This window comes from Rhinolophus sinicus, chromosome 4, assembly GCF_057876585.1.
Source record: "Rhinolophus sinicus isolate RSI-liver-muscle chromosome 4, RSI-T2T, whole genome shotgun sequence".
Lineage (NCBI taxonomy): Eukaryota > Metazoa > Chordata > Mammalia > Chiroptera > Rhinolophidae > Rhinolophus > Rhinolophus sinicus.
Window position 1 is genome coordinate 47,260,848 of NC_142504.1, and position 22,701 is coordinate 47,283,548.

Below are 22,701 nucleotides of genomic sequence, written 5' to 3' on the forward strand. Positions count from 1 at the left end.
ATATCTGGGCTCTCTGTTCTCTTCCCTATTGATCTATGTGTCTATTTTTATGCCAAAACCATACTATTTTTATTACTATAGCTTTTTAATACAGTTTGAAATCAGAAATTGTGATGTCTTCAGCTTTTTTCTTTGCTTCAAGATTACTTTGGCTATTCGGGGTCTTTTGTTGTTCCGTACAAACTTTAGGACTGCTTGTTATAGTTCTGTGAAAAATGTCATTGGAATTTTGATAGGCATTGCACTGAATCGATAGATTGCTTTGTGTAGTATGAATATCTAAACAATATTAATTCATCCAATCCATGAACATAAAGTATATTTATATGTATTTGTGTTTTCTTCAATTTCTTTCATTAATTTGTTACAGTTTTCAGTGTACAGTTATTTCACCCTATTGGTTAAATTTATTCCCAGGTATTTTGTTCTTTTTGATGCAATTGTAAATGAGGTTGTTTACTTAATTCCTTTTTCTGTTATTTCATCACTAGTGTTTAGAAATGCAGCTGATTTTTGTATATAGACATACCTCAGAGCTATGTTGTAAGCTTGGATCCAGACCAAATACTGAAATAAAGTGAATATTGCAATAAAGTGGGCCACACATTTTTTTCCAGTGTACATAAAAGTTTACACTAAACTATAGTCTATTAAGTGTGCAACAGCATTATGTCTAAAAACGTACATACCTTAATTAAAAAACACTTTATTGCTAAAAAATGCTAACTGAGTCTTCAGTGAGTTGTAATCTTTTTGCTGGTGGAGGGTCTTATAAAAAATGCTATATTTTTAAAGCACAATAAAGCAAAGTGCAATAATTGGGGTATGCCCGTACTGATTTCGTACCCTGCAACTTTGCTGAATTTGTTTATTAGTTCTAACACTTTTGGTGGAGGCTTTAGGGTATTCTATATCTAACATCATGTCATCTGCAAATAAAGATGGTTTTATTTCTTCCTTTCTGATTTGAAATCTTTTATTTCTTTTTCTTGCCTAATTGCTCTGGATAGGACTTTCAGTGCTATGTTGAATAAAAGTGGTGATAGTGGGCATCCTTGTCTTCTTGATTTTAGAGGACAAGCTTTCAACTTTTCACCACTGAGTATAATGTTAGCTGTAGACTTGTCATATATGTTGAGGTATGTTATTATGTTGAGGTATGTTCCCTCTGTACCTATTTTGTTGTAAGTTTTTATCATAAATGGATGTTGAATTGTGTCAAATGCCTTTTCTGCATCTATTGAGATGATCATATGATTTTTATCCTTCATTTTGTTATATGGTGTATCATGTGAATTGATTTGCAAATACTGAACTATTCTTGCAATAAATCCCACTTGACCATGGTATGTGATGTTTTTAAATGTATTGTTGAATTCAGGTTGTTGATATTTTGTTGAGGATTTCTGCATCTATGTTTATTAAGAATATTGGCTTGTAATTTTCTTTTCTTGTGGTGTTCTTGTCTGGTTTTGCTATCAGGGTAATTCTGTCCTTCTAGTATGAGTTTGGAAGTGTTCCCTTCTCATATGTTTTAGAAGAGTTTGAGAAGAATTGATATTAATTATTTTGTAAATGTTGGTAGAATTTACTAGTGAAGCCAACTAGCAAATGTTGGTAGAATTTACTAGTCCTGGTTTTTTGTTTGTTGGGAGGTTTTTGACTACTGATTCAATCTCCTGACTAGTAATTGGTCTGTTCAGATTTCCAACTCTTCACAATTTAGTCTTGGTAGGTTGTATATTTCTAGGAATTTACCCATTTCTTCTAGGTTATCCAATTTGTTGGCATATAATTAATTACTCATAGTAGTCTCTTATGGTCCTTTGTATTTCTGTGGTATCAGTTACAATGTCTCCTCTTTTATTTAAGGTTTTGTTTGTTTGTGTCCTCTTTTTAAATTTCTTGGTAAATTTAGCTAAAGTTTGTCGGTTTTATCTTTTCAAAAAACCAGCTCTTGGTTTCACTGATCTTTTCTATTATCTTTTTTGCCTTCATTTCACTTATTTCCACTCAGATCTTTGTTATTTTCTTTCTTTTACTAACTTTGTGCTTAGTTTGCTCTTTACCTAATTACTTGAAGTGTAAAGTGAGGTTGTTTATTTGAGATCTTCCTTAATGTAGGCATTTATCACTATGAACTTCTCTCTTGGAACTGCTTTGTCTCTATCCCACATGTTTTGTTATGTTGTATTTCCATTTTTATTTGTCTCAAGATATTTTTTGTTTTCTTTTGATTTTCTGACCCATTGGTCGTTCAGTAGCATGTTCTTTAATCTTCACATACTTGTAAATTCTCTAGTTTTCTTCTTGTAATGATTTCTAGTTTCATGCCATTATGGTTGGAAAACTTGCTTGATATGACTTCAGTCTTCTTAAATTTACTAAGACTTGTTTTGTGGCCTAAAATATGATCTATCCTGGACAATGTTCTATGTATACTTGAGAAGAATATGTTCTGCTGGTTTTGAATGCAATGTTCTATTAATGTCTGTTAATGCCATCTGGTCCAATGTGTTGTTTAAGTCCAATGTCTCCTTATTGATATTCTAACTGATGATCTATCAATTATTGGAAGTGGGGTATTGAAGTCCCTTACTGATATTGTATTGCTGTCTTTTCTCCCTTCAGGTCTGATAATATTTGCTTTATGTATTTAGGTGCTCCTATGTTGGGTGCATAAATATTTATACATCCTCTTGTTGGATTGACCCCTTTATCATTATACAATGATTTTCTGTCTCTTATTGGAGTCTTTGTTTTAAAGTCTGTTTTGTCTGATATAAGCATCGCTACCTCTGCTTTCTTCTGGCTTCCATTTGTATGGAATATCTTTCCCCATCCATTTACTTTCAGTCTGTATGCATTCTTAAAGCAGAAATATCTTGTAGGAAGCATATAGTTGAGTTATCCCACCCCTTTTTAAAAAAAATCCAGCCAGCCAATCTATGTCTTTTGATTGGAGCATTCAGTCCATTTACATTTAAAGTAATTTTTTCTAGGTATGGACTTACTATTGCCATTTTGTTAATAGTTTTCTGATTATTTTGTAATTCATTTGTTCCTTTCTCCTTCTCTTGCTCTTTTCTTTTGTGATTTGATGTATTTCTATAGTGCTATGCTTAGATTCATTTCTCTTTATCATTTTTGTATCTACTACAGGAGGCTTATATTAAGTATCTTATAGTTATAACAGTCTACTTTAAGCTGATAACAACTTAAGTTTGAATGCATACTAAAGCTATACATTTTTACTCCCTCCACATTTTATGTTTTTGATGTCACAATTTACATCTTTTTATCTTGTGCATCTACTAACAAACTATTTTATAGTTGTTTTTACTACTTTTTTCTTTTAGCGTTCATACTATATTTATAAGTGATTTACATACCACCACTACAACATTTACAACATTAAAGTATTCTGAATTTAACTAAAATTTACCTTCACCAGTGAGATTTATACTTTCATATGTCTTCTTAGTACTAATTAGTACCTTTTTTTCAACTTGAAGAACTTCCTTTAACATTTCTTGTTAAATCTGTCTAGTGGTATTGAACTCCTTTAGCTTTTGCTTGTCTAGAAAACTATTTATCTCTCTTAGTAAAACCAATTGCAAATACTAATATGCTCTAACAACCATCCCTTCACAGTTGAAACCAAAACCCTGCATAATATGACAGCAATGTCCTTTTCACCTCTGTACCTAGCTAGTCTATTAAATAGAACAGAGGAATGTAAATGTCCCTTGGTATTATCACTAACAGTATGTCAGATAATCTTTAATAAATCTCAATTAAAATTATTCCCTTAGTGATCTTAAAATACATTTAAGAGATTTTAAAGATTATTTTTAGAACATAAAGCAGACAGAGGTTCTGATTTGAGATATCATATATATGGAAGGAAGGACAGTACTACAAATAATTAAAAGCAATTCATTTCTCCACAGAAAAACATGCTCTAAGATGACACACTGTAAAGTGATTTATAGCATATTGACTGTAGTTCTTCTAATGAAAAAGCAATTGTCCAAGTCTTCCCTGGAGAATACTCTCAGTAACAAAAATCCATGCTCATGGAAAGTCATGAGTTAGAAAATGAGAACCAAATGAACTCACAGCTGGGAAAAGCCAACGATAATTAATTTAACACCAGCCATTTGTGGAGACATATATACATTTCAAAATTTCTCTTGGGAGCAATAAGGTCATTGAAGGGCACAGGCCACAAATTTGAACATGTTCAAAGAATTTTTACTTAATAAGATAATATGCTCCAAAGGTTTTGCATTAAAAAGTAACTTGTTTTAAGATGAGGACATTATCATAAATAGTTGGTCAATACCATCATTTGAATTTCAATATTGTAGCAACTATTTATGAAAAACATTTCTGAAGTGCATTCCCATTGTACTTGGACAACATATTCCTCAACGGTAGCAGAGAGAAAACAGTGTCATTAAAAGGGGCTTTATTCTGACTCAATGGCTAAAAAAATGGGAACAATTTGAGATCTTTCGTGTGGTTTCATTTTAATAAACAGTAACATTTTTCATGTCCTCATTAAAGTGGTTAATGTGTTTTGCTAGTCTCATTATCACCTCAAGAGTGTACTTTCTGTTGTTTCATAACCAAGACAACTCCTTTTTGTTTCAGAGAAGATCAGAAAGTCAAATCTGATTGCTCACATGTGGTTGTTAATAAAACTCCTATGGTGGTGTTCAAGGTACCCAGAGGGATTGTACAGTTATTTCTATTTTCTTATGGTTTTCTATAATTATTGTGATTGTACTTTCACAAAGTAACTGTATCTCCACTAATTAAAGCAGTGGTGGGTTAAGAATATTCATCAGACTTGTGTGAAAGGATATTGTTCTTAGGGTTTTGATCAAAGCACAGAAATTCAACTGCTGTTATCATGCATTCAACACAAGTGTTAAATTAAAATGCTCAGCAACTTTGGAGTTTATTTGAGCAGATGTTAACTATTTTTGAAAATAAACGTGATACAGGACTTGCATTCATGATATGACTCTTTGTTGTATTAAAAGTGCTGGGGGAAAAAGAAACTATTACACAAACTTGGGGGATATAGTTAATGGTATATGATCGATTCGATTATTGTTAATTCAGGTCAATTTAAATGTTCAGAATCATAAAATTCCAAAAAAAATCTCATTTTGGTTTATGTCTCTGTATCTTATTTGCTTTGCCCCTTTATTTTCTTTGAATGCTCCAGGACAAGAAAGAATATCCATAAAAACAAACATCTGAGGCTATCAACTATAGAAAAACACAATAACCTTCATACTTTGTTGTACAGAAATTTCATTGTATCTAGTCTGACAGTGCTTGCAGCAAAAGTGATCAGCTATACTTTCATTTCATTAACTGTCATTTTGATACTAGACTTTTTAGCCTGCTGTGTGTGAGATGTGACTGTCCATGCACAATTCCCATCAAAGATAATTTTCTGTGCAATGGTGTGTAAAATTTACCTCTAATTATGATAAGGTCACTGATGGGTTATTTATGATACGCTCTCTGGAGACAATTGTGGTGAATAGCTTTCGTGAGATTCATCTAGAGAAATTAAATTGTTTTGACCATGACTCAATAGAAAGTAAAAGTCTTTTAGAAAATTATTCCTTAATCACGTTTAAAGTCCTAAAGGAACCAAGAAAGGGGCGGTATGCACAGTGGTGAAAGCTGTATGTTCTGATATTATGCAGAGTTGAGTTTTAATCCAGGATTTCTGGGGCTAGAAGGCCCCACATGATCTGGCCTCTGCACATCTCCTGACACTCTCTTCCTCATTATCTGGGCTCTAGCACCATGGGCCTCCTTCCTGGTCCTTGAACATGGCATGGCCATTCTTGTTTTGGGAGTCTTTGTACCACAAAGTTGCCTGTGGTCGGAATGCTTGTCCTTCAGATCTTCACGTGTCTGGAATTTCCTTGTTCTTCCACTTTCAAATCAGTGGACTGTATCGTATTCACTATCTGAACTATCTGAATATAGCCTTCTACTCTTTTTTGAAAGTAGCTACCCCTTGATTAGTTACTCACTACTGTGTCATCCTACTGATGTTCTTGAAGTACTAATCATAGTCTTAAATTATTTATTTACTGCTTAATGTATAATTAAGTTTAATTAATGTACAATTAAGTTTGTATATGACCTTCAGGGGAAAATATCTAAGAATGAAAGGTACCTTGACTAGGATATCCCACAATCTTGAAACCCCATTGACATTAACTAGATGAGTCACTAGTCCAATACTGCTGATAAAATGGATTAAAAAGGAGGTCCTATTTAACATATTAGGAACAGAAAAACTTCTTGGACTTTATATAAGACAGCATGAAAATAGAACTAATCATAAGAAATTTTATTAAAATAGCCATTAGAGTTATCATTATGATCATGGAGGGCCTCCATGAAGGGAGAATATGTCAGTCACGTTAGTCATTAATACTTTTTGAGGAGAGTTCTCATATGCAATGGTGGGAAATTAAAATTTGAGATTAATAAATGTGGGGAAATTTTATATTTATTTAAATCTATCAGTATGACTTTTTAAATGGTTTATGTTCAGTCAATATTTGCCAATAAATGACTAAGTACTAGATGAGCTGGAAGATGTCCTTACATTCCAATCCTTAATACAAATTGTAACAATAACAAGAAGAACAAAGATGAAATCCTTACCAAAGGGTCCAGTCATGGCCACAGTACGGCTGAACATTTCCAAGGTAGAATCCCAGAGATTGAGTGACCTCCACAAGATTGGTAAAGTCAAGACTAATGCTGTTGAAAAGGACAGATGTCATAATAATCTCATCAATCGCCCATACATCTTCTCCTTGGGAAGAATGATATGGTTGCCACCATCTGAATTGAATTCCAAACTGTCTTGCATCATCTGGTAATTCTACAGAGATTATTCTAAAGAAAAAAAGTAAAAATTTAGATTACTTTGACATCTTAAAATACATTTATGTCAGGCTCTTTTTTTTCTTGCAGTATAGTATTTAAAAAAATAGTTCTCCCACTATTACATTCTTCTGAGATTCCCAATTTCCTGTCTGACTCTAACAAAGTCTTCTAAACACATCCAAAAATATGATTTTGCTTTTACTCATCTGCTCTCAGAAAAGCTAACAGTTCTTAAAGTGGTAGGGCTCGTCTCCGTCTGGTAAAGGATCTTTGGCAGCTTGTTACATATATTAGAGTTTGGAGCTGGTTGAAATCATGGCCCTTTCTTATTCTCATGAGTTTAACATAGTGTGTAAGGTCACTTGCTGTGTCACGGTGCCTATGACACCAAACCGTTATCTGACAAATGGGGAAGAAAATTAAGAATTATATCTAATTTCCAGGAGCAATTATTGTACACAGCACCGGGAACCATACATTAATTGTCACTGCAATGACATCTGCTTGAAAGCTCCATAAATCACAGAACCGTGCTGCTCACACCCATATACGAGGTGAGATGTGAAGCAAATGGCAAGTGGAACATTTGTCTCCATCAATGTTCAATTAAACACCAAGAGAGGTGTTTGCAGTAAACGCACACTGAAGGGACTACATCTTTTTTCTAGTGAGCAAAGAAAAACTCCCTAAGACAGGTGACTGGCTGGATAACTTAGAAATACGTTATTTAAAAACTTCAATGTCTAAGGCTGGATTTACTAAGAAATTAGATTGATTTTCCATATTTGTATTATATTACCTTTCATTATTGTGGAAAGAAATGTTAAATTACATATTGGAAATGTATTTTTTTACACACTGAATGCTATGGAAAAATCATGTATATTTTCTCTTTAAGTAATTTGTACATGGAAATATAGGCAGACTAGCAGGGACAATCACCACTAATTATACAAACTACTAGTAAAAACCTGATAGAACTTTTTGCAATGTGAGAAAACAAACTTTTTAAATAATGAAAAATTAATATTCAAATACAGGAATATAAATTAATAAATACTTCTTAAGCTAAAATACATAGCTATAACATATTTCTGTTTTTTAAATACTTCTTCAATCTGCCAACTTTTTTTCACCAATGTGAATTTATTAGAAGAGTAAAATTGAATTATTTTAGTAATTTTCATCTTAATTTTTCTAAATATTTATTTAATATTAAATATATTATTCATATTAATATGTAAAATATAAAAAATAAAAATTATATTCCAATTGCCCCAACAATGAAAACATCATGCATTAATTTAATAATTTGATTGTCATTATTAGAAAATTAAAATTTTCCTTTATATTAATAATTTTAAAAGCAGTTACTATTCTCTCTGATGAAAATTAACATAATTTTTAAAAATAGGAATTGAAAAGTAAAATTCCTCAGGCAACTTCAAAGGACAATAAAGTGTGTATGTTATAACAGTTATTGAAATGACCGACATTTTCCCTGGCAGAGACATGAAGACTCTTGTGTATAATCAGACTCGTGGGTGAGATCCCCACTGTGTCAGGTTTATAACTTTGGTTTGTAACTTTGCAGCCGCAGGGAAGGTACTTGTATGTGCCTCAGCATCTTCATCTGTGAAATCGGGATAATATCCTGATGGCAAAGACAAAGACTTCTTTTGGTATTTTTGACTATTGTGTCTTAGCATCTAGAATAGCACCTGGCACACAATAGGACTCAACAAATTCTTCCTGTATGAATAAAGTTCATATTATCAGTACACCCCAATAGAGATTTGAACAAGGAAGGTAAATATTCTCCCCAACGTTAAGTAGCTTTTCAATGACGATGCCAGGATCTGGACCCAAGCAACGTGGCTCTTGAGCATCTAGGGGTGGGTTGCAGTTGTGTTTCCACTACTCTATGCATATGATAGTCACTGGTTAGAATAGCTATGGAACCATTTGATCAGAATATTTCTAGATGAGAAACCAGGTACTTAGATGAACTTTTTGTATTAATCTTCCTTTTTCAGGTAGGTATTAAGCTCATGTATTCCTTACAATAAAATATAATAATAATAAAAAAAGATTAGGCTTTATAATAATTTTAGAATAAAAAATAAGCTCTATAATTAAGAAAAAATCTAGAATAATTTTAGTCTCATCAGTGATATAAAGTTTTACATGAATAAAAATAACAATTATTTCACAAGACATTCTGGTCGGTTTAAATTAAATGATTAACTTAGATATATTTACAAACTTCAAATTTTATAAATAACAAGCAGATAGAGTTCTTTTATTTGCTGAGTGAATCATAGGCAAGCAAATTATTAGAAATTGGCTAGGAGTAATAATGGTTAGCCAACTAGCATATCTGATTTATGGATCACACTTCATTTTTGAACCACCATGACAGAAAGGAACAATATGGAATTCACAGCAACTACAGGCAGCAATTTATACTGAAGAAAATACAACAAATGGCTAAGGGCATCAAGGCATACTTAACACTGCTATGAAGAATTTACATGGTTTGTATTAATCATATAAAATATAATTTAGCACCTAAAATATATCAAATTCTACTTCTGCCATGTTACCTTTTATTAATATTTGTAAGAGGGAAGAAGAGTCTCATGGACAGAGGTATGTATATAGAAAATGAAAGTCTTCTTCCCACTTCTTTGAAGAAAAAAATCTCCACTCTGATCTTAATCTTTCAAGCTATGCATATACCTAATGTTGAAAAGCCACCTTGATTCTGCTTAGAAGAAAAATGTTGCTGTCAAATGGCAGGCAAGATTAAACGCACCTTTGCAATAGCACATTAAATGTGTAATTATTTTTCATATCAACAAAGATTAATTAAATTTCATGATATAGATTGATGACTGAATTTTGGAGCTGTCTATCCTTGTTAGGAAAAATTTTGCTTTAGGCAGTTAACTTAGGATGGTGTTATTTTCTTAATGTTTTCAGCGTTATTATCACCTTGATTTTTGTTTAATTTTCTTTGTAACATTCACTATAGAGAGCCTACAAAACATTTCTTTAGGATTCATATGTTTCTACCGAGTGAGAAAGTTGAGTTTAGCTTTACATTGACCTATAAGGGAAAATACTCATGTGTTGTGTTCTTAAAACTTTATAAAGTACAATGTTCATAACTCATAATATGGTTAACTGTGACCTCTGTTACATGCTACTTCATTTTCTATACAAATAGAAGTTCTCATCAATTTGTAAATTAAACATAGGGACAGCCTTAAGGAAAACGTTCAAGTCTGTCAAGTGTCATCAGTGTCCCTGTCTCTCTGCCAGGTGCCAACGCAAACATCGGTGCCCAAAGCCTCACTCTTTTTCACATCATCCCACGATCAGCGTGGACTTCCAGGAAGGCAAATAATGGGAGTTGTTTATATCTGGTTGTGACTGTAAGCCACAGTGGTACCTCCGACAGTGGTATTTCACCTTTCCCATTCTCCTCTTTTCCTGCTATTTTAAATGAATTTCAGTGAGCAAATCAGTAAATATTCTACAAGGGGAGAGGATCCTTTGAACACTTCTGAAATTATACCACTAACTGGTGATTACTACTCTGCTGACATTGAAGGATGGCCCTGCTTCAAGTAAAACTTGAATCTCACCATTGTGACTATATGTTATGAAACACATAAGCTAGAGAAAAACATAAGGGGCCTGAAGAAAGGACTTAAAATAGCTCCTCACACTACACCTGTGTCAGGGACTCTATACATGCTAGAAAAATGTCTTTGTACCCATTGTTTAATTATATTACATGCAAACTTTAAAAATGTTAGTTATATTTTATCAGTTATTATCTCATATAATTTATTGTAACATAGTATAATATATTGCTAACAAATGTTCATCAATAGCATTTATACTTTAGTATTATATTAAAATCATATCTAATAGCTTACGCTATAGTTAAATAAGAAAAATAACATTAATTATTTTTCTCTTTCCTGGGCATCAGACTCTGTCCCTTAGATGTACATTTCAAAATATGAGAATAAATTTCTTTAAATTATCAGAAGTCAGTAGGACAAAGGACTAGAAGAATGTGGCTTGCTAGTTTAGCATCTCAAGACACATCAATCTTTATTCTTGCCATCTTTCAATGGAAAAATATCTGGAATCTTACACCATGTGGATGATGATTTCCCAAGGAAGGAGACAGCACTCTAATCATTTTTCCAAATGATTTCCCACATACCTGGGCTCATGATAATTGAGATATGAATAGTGCTCCAAGAGTTTCCAAGTTATCCCATTATCATAAGAATAATGCAGTAGAACTCCTTCACCAGGCTGGTCAGGGGCCCTGCACGTGCTCAGAACAGACTTGCTTCCCAGTCTCAGTGTGAACTGGAGAAACCTAGATGTAAATTGTCTATAATTAGTGTGCGCAGAAACATTTTTAATCATAGCGTTCATTTTGGCTTTTAAAGAATTTCAAACAAGTTTAAATGAACCACCCAAATGTTGTAGGTTTCCACTCATCCCTTTTTTATAAAATGTAATTTCACTGAGATATGTGAATATGTGTAGAAGACAAGGTCAGTGTACCTGTTTTATACACACATATATACATACAAACATGAGTGTATGTTTATACATATTTGTATACTATGATTTGTGTACGCACACTTAAAATGCCAATCATTCCTTTATTGCATTATTTATTAGGCACTGGGGGAAGGGAAGATGTAGGGTAAATCTAATCAGCCTGTGCAAGCTGTCAAATAAATACAACTACATCAATAATTAACTAGCCCTTGGCTTGAGAACACAGTTTTGATGCTAACATTTCATATTTAAAAAAATCTAGTCAGTCATTTGTATCTTAAAGTCATCAGTGAGCTTTCTAATTTATTAAAAACTAGGGCAAATTAACCCTATATAAACTGTAAGCTCCCTCTCATCGTGGTTAAAAATGGGAGTATGTATATATCAGCAAAAAGGAAAAAAAGCATAAAAATTGAAAATTAATAGATCTAAATTCAATCACTATTGTCTGGTTTCAGTATGTATTCCACCTTGCCTTAACTCACCTGGATTGTGAGCTGTCAAGGAAAGATGTAATTAGCTGTCGCCTTCCTTCTTTGTTGAAAACCAGGGCCTTCCCACTGGCCAAGACACCACAGCCAAAGCTGACTTCAGCACCACGGATAGAGTAAAAGTTATGGTAAGAGGAGAGCCTGGAGCTGCCAAAGCTTTCAGAAATAAACATTGGGAATGTCTGGGATGCCATCTCACAAGCTGGGCCAGAAAAGCCAGGATCACACCTGAAAGAAATACCATGAAATGAAATCTTAAACTATTGGTCCTTTCAGTTTCCTGAATCTACTTTGGGGAGGAGGAAGTCCAGAAGCTAGGATTTGACTGAATGGTAAGTAAGGCTCATTAGTCGTTGGAAAATACTGAATCTGAAGATTTGATAAAGGTGGATTCACTGTAAATATTCCAGAAAAATACAGTCTTTGCTCAGTTCTGCTGTAAAAAGCTTATGATTAAAACAATAATTCAACACTCATGTTCAACGAATGCCAGCTTTTCATCTGCAAATGGGTCTATGTTCATGCACATTTCCGACCTAAAATCTTTGTAAAAGATATATGTATATAATTTTATTCATAATAAAGTTCACTAAACTTGTAAAAGAAACATAAGTAAAATTCTCTATAAGATACCCAGAATAAATTTCCTCTAAGAACAAATGTAAAAATACATGTTTGTGATTGGAATCATTTGAAATATTTGGAAAAGGCTGGAAAATAAATCTATCTTTAACTATTTCAAATTAAAATTGGCATTTTAAAGGGAATACGTACATACACGCTTGACCTAGATATATGTCCTTAGCAGAACTGTGTTTCCTCTCAGTGGAGTCACAAATTAGTAGTGCTTCAAGAAACACACACACACACACACACACACACACACACACACACACACACCCCAGCCTGCCTGCTGCCATGTCAGAACGTCCTGTATTTATGTTAGCTGACTAGAATGCACATGGAGCTCCCTGAGTCCTCTATCAATGAAAAAACTCATCACAGATTACTCAATAACTGAATACCAGAAGCTTCTTATATTTTAAGGAGTTTACTCATCAGGAAATTAGTTTCAAATTCTTTATATTTATTGCACTATTTCTTTTTCAGTATATTTACTATGTCACCAATTATAAAATTAAATTGGTGTCTTTTTTGGGTGGGGTGGCGGGTTCTCCTGTAGGCATTCAAAACTTCCTCGAGTCTGAAACAAGCCTTTTATAAAGCAAGTGTACCAATGAAATGATATTATGGCATAATTCAGAAAGCTACTTCTTTAGCATTAGTTGCTGAAACTGGGCTTTATGCTGGCCTCAGAGAGGGTCCATGGAATGTACAAAAGTGTTGAAATCAAATGCCAACTTTTATGTGTATTAGATATTCTGGGGGAGAAGGTTTATAGTGATCATCACATTATTAAAGAAGTTGGACGCTAAGATGCCAAGAACTCCTGTAGAGTGACGTTGAGAGTTGCCTTGGCATTAGAGATGAGATAGAGTGGGAAAGGAAAACAATATTTTATGGAGCCTAACACAGTTTCTTTCACATACTGTCTCATTGACTTAGTCAGACTCTGAAAAGCTAAGTAATTTTTAAAAAGGATAAGAAATTACCTAAAGAGGACACACTTTAACATTGGGGAACTGACTATGGCCACAAACTGGAATTAGTGTCCTAACAGCATTATCTATTGCCAGAGTGCATTTCAGGGCAAATGCATTTCTGTGTATCTTAAACATGTCTTCTTAGATCCAGTAATGGGGAGGAGCTGGTGATCATTTAGAGATGACTCATATTGTAGTTAGTTCCCATTTAGTGGTTTTGAAAGTGTATTTTTAATAGAATGTTACATAATTGGGATAGACTGCTGATAAGGATTCCATCAGATAGTAAACAAAATACCTTTGCAGCCTTTGCTTTGCAGTAAAACAGTAGGGTAGTACACACTGGTGATTTCAAGAGTGACCTGAAACTCTTTAGACTCCAAATACGTCCCCTACTGGGGGACTCCAAATACTACTCACCCTTAAATGTAACACATGGTCACTTATATGTTCAGGAAAAAAGGCCCCACTGTTAAGAGACATGGCTGCCCCTTGTGTAAGAAGGTTTCTAATGAGCTCTGTCCTTCTCGGTAGCATCTCAACAGGGGCACCCTTATCAGGATAGTGAGTTGTCAGTTTAGGAACCCAGGCCTGGGGATTATACATAGGCAAGAAAGTGTTAGGGTGCAGGAGAGGTGGACTCATGCTAGCAAGTAATGGTAGTGATGAGGGGAACACACTGGGGAGAAGAACACAAAGCTGCAGAGGCCCCAAATTCAAGGATCCATTTAAAGGAAATAAATGGTATTGACTATGAATTTCTTTCCCGGGCAATTCTACTCAAACTTGACAGAGCACATATTGCTGGAAAAGGATGTAGTGGCCAATCATTTAGCTCAACCACAAATGAACAAAGCCAATGAATATTACATAAAACATTGTCAGAAATAGGGAAAAAAATTAATGTTCCAACTGGTGAAAATATTCTGTAAAACTTCAGAAGGAGGAAAAGGCTATGATTATTCAGGATAGGGTCAAAAGAGAACAATGCTCAAAGACATAAAACTGCCACTCAGATTTCTGTTTGCATCCATCATGGGTGACACAGATGGTTGCCTTAATAAAACTATTGAATGATAACAGGGATACTGTACATAATGAAGTAAAACTGTTGTAATTGTAGAGAGGTCTTTTAGAAATAGCACTTTCTATTTTCATTAATAAAAGTAGCTGTCATTTTCGATCTTTTTTACAAAACTTTTCAAGACAACTTCATGAATTACAAAAATGTCTGGCCTCCTTATGCTGATTTTATTTGAAATGCATTGAACAAGAGGATGGCCTGGTTATGGAAAACGGACGAAGATAACAATTTGAAGAAAATGCCAGCCAATGTTTCATATAAGAAATATAATGAGTCAGTGTTTCTGGGTGGGAGTTGGTGGTTTTTTAAAAAAAGTTCAGAGATACATATTAAGTTTTGAAATATGAATAGGAATTTTTCAATTCTTTACATTCTTTATAAAACATTTCCATTGTACAGAATGATTTCTTTATTAATTAAATTAATTGACATATAGTTCAAAAGTTAACCTGACATTCTTGGTACTATCAAGTGTCTTGCCTCATCCATATAATTCCCAAATAGGTTCAAAAGACTTTTGTGAGGTTTCCCTTAATGAAATAATTGGCTAATTAATTAATTACTCTGTTTGCAGGACAAGTAAAAACAGAGTAGGTAATCTTTTGTTGAAAACTTACCTGTATAACAAAGATTGCGGTTTCAGGAATTTCCAGGATATTTTATACTTAAATGCTAATATGGGAATGACATAATAAATATGAACATCCATTCTTGGTATAAACATAATGATGCACTGGTGGCGACTAGACATTATGTTATCTATGTATAATTTCACACTAATATTCAACATCACTATCATGTAAATACTTAATACATCATTTTGAAGACCCAAAGCATTTTCCAATGTAAGCAAGATTGCAAAGTTACATTTAAAGATGAATTTTCTTATCAAATCTGCTAAGTTTGTCTCACTCAGTTTCCTTTAGCATTGGGTCCATGGGACAGCACTGATTTTCATAATTCATTCACAAAGCATGCTGGGAATTAAAATGACTCATGAACACTAGAACAATTTTATGGAAAAATAGCATATTGAAGAATGTAACAGAAATAGCAGTCATCAACCTATGAGGAATTCAAATTTGTTCACAAATTTATATGAGGTATGCTAAATTTGTTCACAATTTAGCTTAGTAGAAAATTTATTCATCAACTTCTACTTATAAAATATACTTTAATATTCTATTGCACTTAAATTCCATTTGGAGTATTCTACTTGTGGTCTTAAAAAGACCTCAGAAGCCTAAAAAGGAAATTAGAACAAATTAAAATGATGTGTGGTTTCAACATATAAAGTACATATGAAAAAACGAGAAATATAAATATTATTTTAAAATGCTTACTTGCAACCATGTCGAGTGCACTGTCCTCTGCCAGAACAGAATTTGAGACACGAGGGACCAATATAAACTGCAGGGCAAAAGACAGCATGTGAAAAATGGCATAAAAATTGGAAAAACCAAGAACTACACCAGCATATGAAATCATTTTGGGAAGCAATATCCATGAAATCCAATCCACTGTCTAAATGTTCACAGGAACCCAGTGTGACATGCAGAGAGGGCTGTGTGACAAGTCAAGTGCCTAGTTACAAACCCTGCCAGAGTCATTTTAAAAGAATTCTTTCAAGATTTTAATGTTTCACAGCAAAGAGAGTAGGAACACATGATTTGGGTTTCTTAATGGAGTCTCCTGAGCTAAAATGATTGCAGGCAGAATATTAATGCTTCTGTCTTGAACTTTCTACAAAGTTTAATTTCTTTAGGTAGAAATAAAGACTTTACAAAGGATCAATTTGATGTATAATGAAATGGAGAGGTTATAATTTAATGTAAAAACTATAAAAACACAAAAACTATAATTTCCATTTTTATCTGGGGAATATAACATTGAAGACATTTGTTACATATATTTCTATTAACCCATCTTTCCTGAAATGGGGAGTTAAAATTTGCTGTTGAGCATGAAGTCTTCTCTGTAATGCAGATCTTTTCCTTTTCCTAAACGGTGGGCTTCACTGACAATGACATTCCAAACCTAAATTCTAATCTTTGGAATGCTGAGGAAAAGGGCTCCTGATTGTTGAATGGTAAGTTCTGAGATTCTCAGACTCAAATACATGTAAGCTATTAAGCCATCTGATAAACAGTACAATCAATAACACACCAAGTAGTGTAAAAGTGGGACAAAACCAATGAGGAATTAGAGATTCAACGGTTATTAAGATGTCAAATATTTTAGGCCTAGACAAACTGACCATCCAGTATCATTTTCTTCTCTGTCTTGTAATCACATCAAAGGAATTCAATTATTTTATTTTAAAGTAAACTTTCCTGTGGCCAGTACTCTATAAGCACTTAGTCTCAGGAACTAATTTATAGGTATAGTAATCAGTAATTCAAATGCCATACAAGAGGCCACAGAAAACTCTTGCTGAAGGAAACTGATGGTTGAGGAAGAGACTGATAGCAGGCTGAGTGGGTAAAGATATTGGTTTTAGGTGTCAAATACCCTACATTCAAATTTGGCTTCACCTGGGAAACTTTAGATAAGTGATTTATCCTCTCTAAGCCTGAGTCCCTATTCTTGAAAGTGGGATGACATTCCTTAGAGGAGAGAAGAAATGAAACGTTTCATGTCAGCAGGCTGCCTGGCCCATATGGTCATTGTCATCATCAGCATACTGGGGTCAAACATCCTTCCTGCTCCATCTCCTCTGGACACCGAGTGCTGAGGAATCAGAAAGGGGCTTCCTTCTTCTTAATCCTGGAAAAGCTTAAGGACTTTTCCCAGCACACTTGATTTTATGGCTGCAGTACAATTTGCTCTAAGTCCTGCTAAGTGGTCCATTGCATTCTGCAGGGTCACGCTTGAGGCTGCCCTGTAATGTACTCATGCCATAGTTCAAAAAGCTCTGTGGGGGCGGAGCCCCAGAAAGTAGTTTCCAGGCTCTCGGCCTCACATAGACAGGTGCTGGCTCAGGTAGTAAATGGCCAACTGTGATTGCATGGCCATCAGCTGTGGCTAGTTGGCCGTCAGCTGTAACCAGTGAGCCATTGGCCACAATATAACTGCTGTGGCTACGCTAGAGAGAAGGGAGAAAGAGAAGAGAAGAGAAAGAATGGGGCTAGCAAGAAGATGGCGGCTGGGCTGGCAAGCGTGGATGGCGGTTTGCGGACAGTGGATCCAGCCTCCAGTGAGAGTATAGTGCCGCCAGCGAGAATATACTAGTATGACTCCCCTATCTATGGCTCCTTGCGTGTTCCTTTTTGGCCTCACCATATCCTGCGTTATGAGGGGAGCGGGAGCAGAGACCCCGCCGGACGCCCAGCATGACAAATGGCGCAGCGAGCAGGGTATGGTGCCGGCCAAAGCTCTCCGAAGGACGGTGGAGCAGTTTGTGTGTATGAACACTCAGTCTCAGGAAGATCAGGAGGAGCAGCTGCCGGAGAGATGGAGCCCCGTGGAGAGGTGGAAAGATGTGGACGGTTCCCCAACCAGCACAGGCCGGAGAAAGCGAAGGTCGTTGCAGCCCTGTGGGCCGGGGAGGTTCCTGCTCGGGCAGCCCGGATGCAGGACTTATAGTCCCAGGAGGTAACGCTTGCTGAGTCCTCCTTGGGAGATGAGGGTGAGGTCAAGGTCGTCCCTCACCCCCAGGACAGCCCTGGTGAATGACTATGGACTATGGGGAATTGCCTTCCATCCCTAATTTAATGGACCGCTTGACTGTTTGTTTGGGAACTGTTGTTAGTGGAACTGGGGGATATTTGCTTTTGTCTCTTGACTGGCCGCCATTGAGAATATGTAAGCACCTTGATTGTGAGTCGCTGTTGTTCCAGCAGGGTACCCTGAGAGGCACAGAGAGAGTGGCAGTGCCTTGAGAGCCCTGGCTGAGTCCAGGAAGTCTGGCTGAGCCCTGAAGATACCCTGGCTGTGCCCAGGAAGTCGGGCTGTTCCCAGAGAGAGTGGCAGTGTCCTGAGAGCCCTGGCTGCGTCCAGGAAGTCTGGCTGAGCCCTGAAGGTACCCTGGCTGTGCCCAGGAAGTCGGGCTATTCCCAGAGAGAGTGGCAGTGCCCTGAGAGCCCTGGCTGTGTCCAGGAAGTGTGGCTGTGCCCACAGAGAGTGGCAGTGCCCTGAAAGCCCTGGCTGTGTCCAGGAAGTGTGGCTGTTCCCAGAGAAAGTGGCAGTGCCCTGAGAAATCCTAGCTGTGCCCGGGGAAACTAGTGGTACCCTAAGAAGTCCAGGAAGTCTGGCTGTGCCCAGGAGTACTGGTGGTGCCCTGAGAAACCCTGGCTGTGTCCGGGAAGACAGGTGGTACCCTAAGAAGTCCAGGAAGTCTGGTTGTGCCCAGGAGTACTGGTGGTGCCCTGAGAAACCCTGGCTGTGTCCGGGAAGACAGGTGGTACCCTAAGAAGTCCAGGAAGTCTGGCTGTGCCCAGGAGTACTGGTGGTGCCCTGAGAAACCCTGGCTGTGTCCGGGAAGACAGGTGGTACCCTAAGAAGTCCAGGAAGTCTGGCCGTGCCCAGGAGTACTGGTGGTGCCCTGAGAAACCCTGGCTGTGTCCGGGAAGACAGGTGGTACCCTAAGAAGTCCAGGAAGTCTGGCTGTGCCCAGGAGTACTGGTGGTGCCCTGAGAAACCCTGGCTGTGTCCGGGAAGACAGGTGGTACCCTAAGAAGTCCAGGAAGTCTGGCAGTGCCCAGGAGTACTGGTGGTGCCCTGAGAAACCTGGCTGTGTCCGGGAAGACAGGTGGTACCCTAAGAAGTCCAGGAAGTCTGGCCGTGCCCAGAAGCACTGGTGGTGCCCTGAGAAACCCTGGCTGTGCCCAGAGAGCCTGGCTGTGTCCAGGATATTGCATTCACCCCCAGGCTCCTCGCACAGGTCCCCTCGCGGAAGACGCTTGTCGCGTAGATTGTGAGGCGAGAGCCTGTAGGGGTGGAGTGTGGGGGCGGAGCCCCAGAAAGTAGTTTCCAGGCTCTCGGCCTCACATAGACAGGTGCTGGCTCAGGTAGTAAATGGCCAACTGTGATTGCATGGCCATCAGCTGTGGCTAGTTGGCCGTCAGCTGTAACCAGTGAGCCATTGGCCACAATATAACTGCTGTGGCTACGCTAGAGAGAAGGGAGAAAGAGAAGAGAAGAGAAAGAATGGGGCTAGCAAGAAGATGGCGGCTGGGCTGGCAAGCGTGGATGGCGGTTTGCGGACAGTGGATCCAGCCTCCAGTGAGAGTATAGTGCCGCCAGCGAGAATATACTAGTATGACTCCCCTATCTATGGCTCCTTGCGTGTTCCTTTTTGGCCTCACCATATCCTGCGTTATGAGGGGAGCGGGAGCAGAGACCCCGCCGGACGCCCAGCATGACAAGCTCCCATCGTAAAAACAGATCAACAATAAAACAAGACTTTCTGAGTCAAGGAGAAAAACTGCAATGAAGGATTTTGTTGTCATCGCTCCCTGCTGAAGGGGGAATCATTAGGACTCACAGTATGAGTGAGTTTGCAGGTTCCTTTTTCCTAAGATTGTGGAGAGAATAGATTCGTTTTCCTCATATCATCATTAAGGTAAACAAGTTTGAAAAATGAAAAAGTGATAACTAAGATTTGCTCTAGGATTTTCCATTTTGCTAAGAATCTCAGTACAAGTTCCAGAATACTTTCTTTACTCACTAGCAGGAGCTAATTTTGCTGTGAAGTAAACAGAAGTAGGACATTGACCTGTTTTTCTCTCTGTGTTTGTTTTCCTTGACATATTTTTGGAATTCCATAGTGAGATGGGAAAGATTTCAGGGGTGCCCTTTGGCAAGCTGGCACACATTTCTCTTGGGAAGGAGTGAGTGTGTGTCTTCTTCTTGCCTTATATAGAATCCAGAGAGCCGGTCCTGTCTTTGTGAAAGCCTCACGTATAGGATGATAACAGAATTGAAGAGATTCTGCCCCAAGTTTTGCATTTGACACACACTGCTAACCATGCTCATTTTATATATCCTTACCTTTTCTCATTCTACTCAAATCATGATGGTGGTCAGTATGTGTAGTCAACACTTTCAGATTTAGAATCATATTGTAATAGCCTTCTTAGGGAAATTTAGGTATTCTTCTCAAAGGGTTGTATGTGCTTCATCGCATTCTTAATTTCCTTACATGTTTTACAAGTATTTTCATTACTGATTTTTCAATTTCTTTTATGATTATCAAAGTAGGATAAGTTCTTTATAGGACCTTTGAAATGTATGACAGTAGGAAAAAGTCATCCATATCCCACTAACCGGAGGGACATACTTATTCCCTGGAGCTAATTAACAGGTGTGGTAATTAAAATGCTAGGTATGCAAAATGCTCTACGAATTAAAAAAACTTCATTTTAACAAATTCATCTTTAGATGTTTTTGCAAATGCACTACGTTTATGTCCATATCACTCATGTGGTCTTTGAAGTCTGGGACTTTTATTGGTCTTCTTTGAATACAGATTATTTAAAGAATTTACACCGGCACATCAGCAAATTATCTTCCCTGAAGTTAATGAGTTTTAAGAATTTATTTCATTGCATATCAATTTCTAAATTATTCAAAAGTAACAAAAGATTACTAAGACATGGAAGATCAGCATTAGACAACAGTATAGGCTTTTCCTGCCTATAAAATCCACCCCAAGTCAGTGGTTTGCTAAATTTGCTAAAGTATTGACATCTTGTCCCTTGTTCCCTCATTTCCCCCCTCCTTGTCTCCTTCCTTGTCATATAACTCTTCAAATTTATGTACTCTCTGAAAACAGGAAAGCTATGAATCTGCCTATAATTAGAATTATTAAAAACAAAACAGCGTTGGCTATTAAAAACAAATACAAGAAATTTACAGCCATGCAATACAATACTTAAAGTATTTTCTCTCATGTGCTCTTATCATAAGTGATTACCAGCTTTATAGTTATGCAAAAATGAACAATTCACTTAAAAATGGAAGAACATAGAATATTTGTATTTATATCTAAATTTTTGTTTTATACTGTTTTCTGAAAAAGAGGTAGGAGTTTCACTTCTGAAGTTTCATTCTAGAGATGATGTGTCCTTATGTGTGGTGTCTGCATCTAAAAGATAAGCATTCCAGATGTTGTGGTAGTTACTAAGAGAAGAATGGGTCTTATTTTAATACATGCAGTATGGTAAGTATTTATGTTAATTTTGTAGAAAACATTCAAAAGAAATGCTAGGATATCCCTTGTCATCAACTGTGAATTTGAGTTTCAGGGCTTTATGCATTTTTAAATTGTGTATGTTGAAACATTCTAGCATCTAATATTGCTGACTCTGCTGTCTTTTTTTTCCCCCTGATTGTGCATCCCTGGGCTCTACTGGAATGCAAAGGAGAAAGGGAAGAAAGGGCGTTTAATGAATCACAAGACCATGACTTAGAAATGTGATTAAGTCTGTGCTGATGAACAAAAGCACAGGAAGACTCTGCATCAATGGCATGTGATTAAGATCGGCATAAACTAACCATTATCAATTGCCCACATGTTTCCAAGGATTGGTCCCGTTTGTCTCCAGCGAATTCTTGTGTCCCGGGTTAGTGCTGCATTAGGAAGGGGAATTGTTACTCGGTTCCACCTGCAAGAAATTTAGCAAAAAACAGCTCAACAACTATGTTCACATCTTTCAAATGTATTTTACATGCTTTTGATGTTCTAGTCTCTGTATGCTTGGAGTAGCCCAAAAGTTTGGTAATAAACTCTAAATTCACCTGTAGAGTTTGTTTTTATAGTTTTAAAACAGACATGTAACTTCTCAATGCATCCATATCACACTAGAATAGCAGGTTTATGCTTAACAGCAAATGATATTTATTTTGTTTTTAGACATACTTTTTATAAAGTTTTACATCAACACTCAGACTTTAGATAGCATTCTATGATAAGCATCTGTGCAGGTGGGTGCTGATTAGCATTGATTAGTTTTTATGTTTTGCTATCATGTAGTCCTAT

General features: G+C 36.5%; 1 protein-coding gene across 4 annotated transcripts in view; it reads right to left on the reverse strand.

Moving 5' to 3' along the window:
* The window catches only part of RELN (reelin), a 504,226-nt gene that overhangs the window by 151,180 nt on the left and 330,345 nt on the right, over positions 1–22,701 (reverse strand). For all 4 annotated transcript variants that reach the window (XM_074340625.2, XM_074340624.2, XM_074340623.2 and 1 more), the window contains exons 16-20: positions 22,218–22,327; positions 16,064–16,130; positions 12,027–12,260; positions 11,189–11,350; positions 6,715–6,951 (exon numbers count right to left, since the gene is read on the reverse strand). In XM_074340625.2, coding sequence (XP_074196726.2) covers positions 6,715–6,951; positions 11,189–11,350; positions 12,027–12,260; positions 16,064–16,130; positions 22,218–22,327 — 810 coding nt within the window. The remainder of the gene's footprint in view (positions 1–6,714; positions 6,952–11,188; positions 11,351–12,026; positions 12,261–16,063; positions 16,131–22,217; positions 22,328–22,701) is intronic.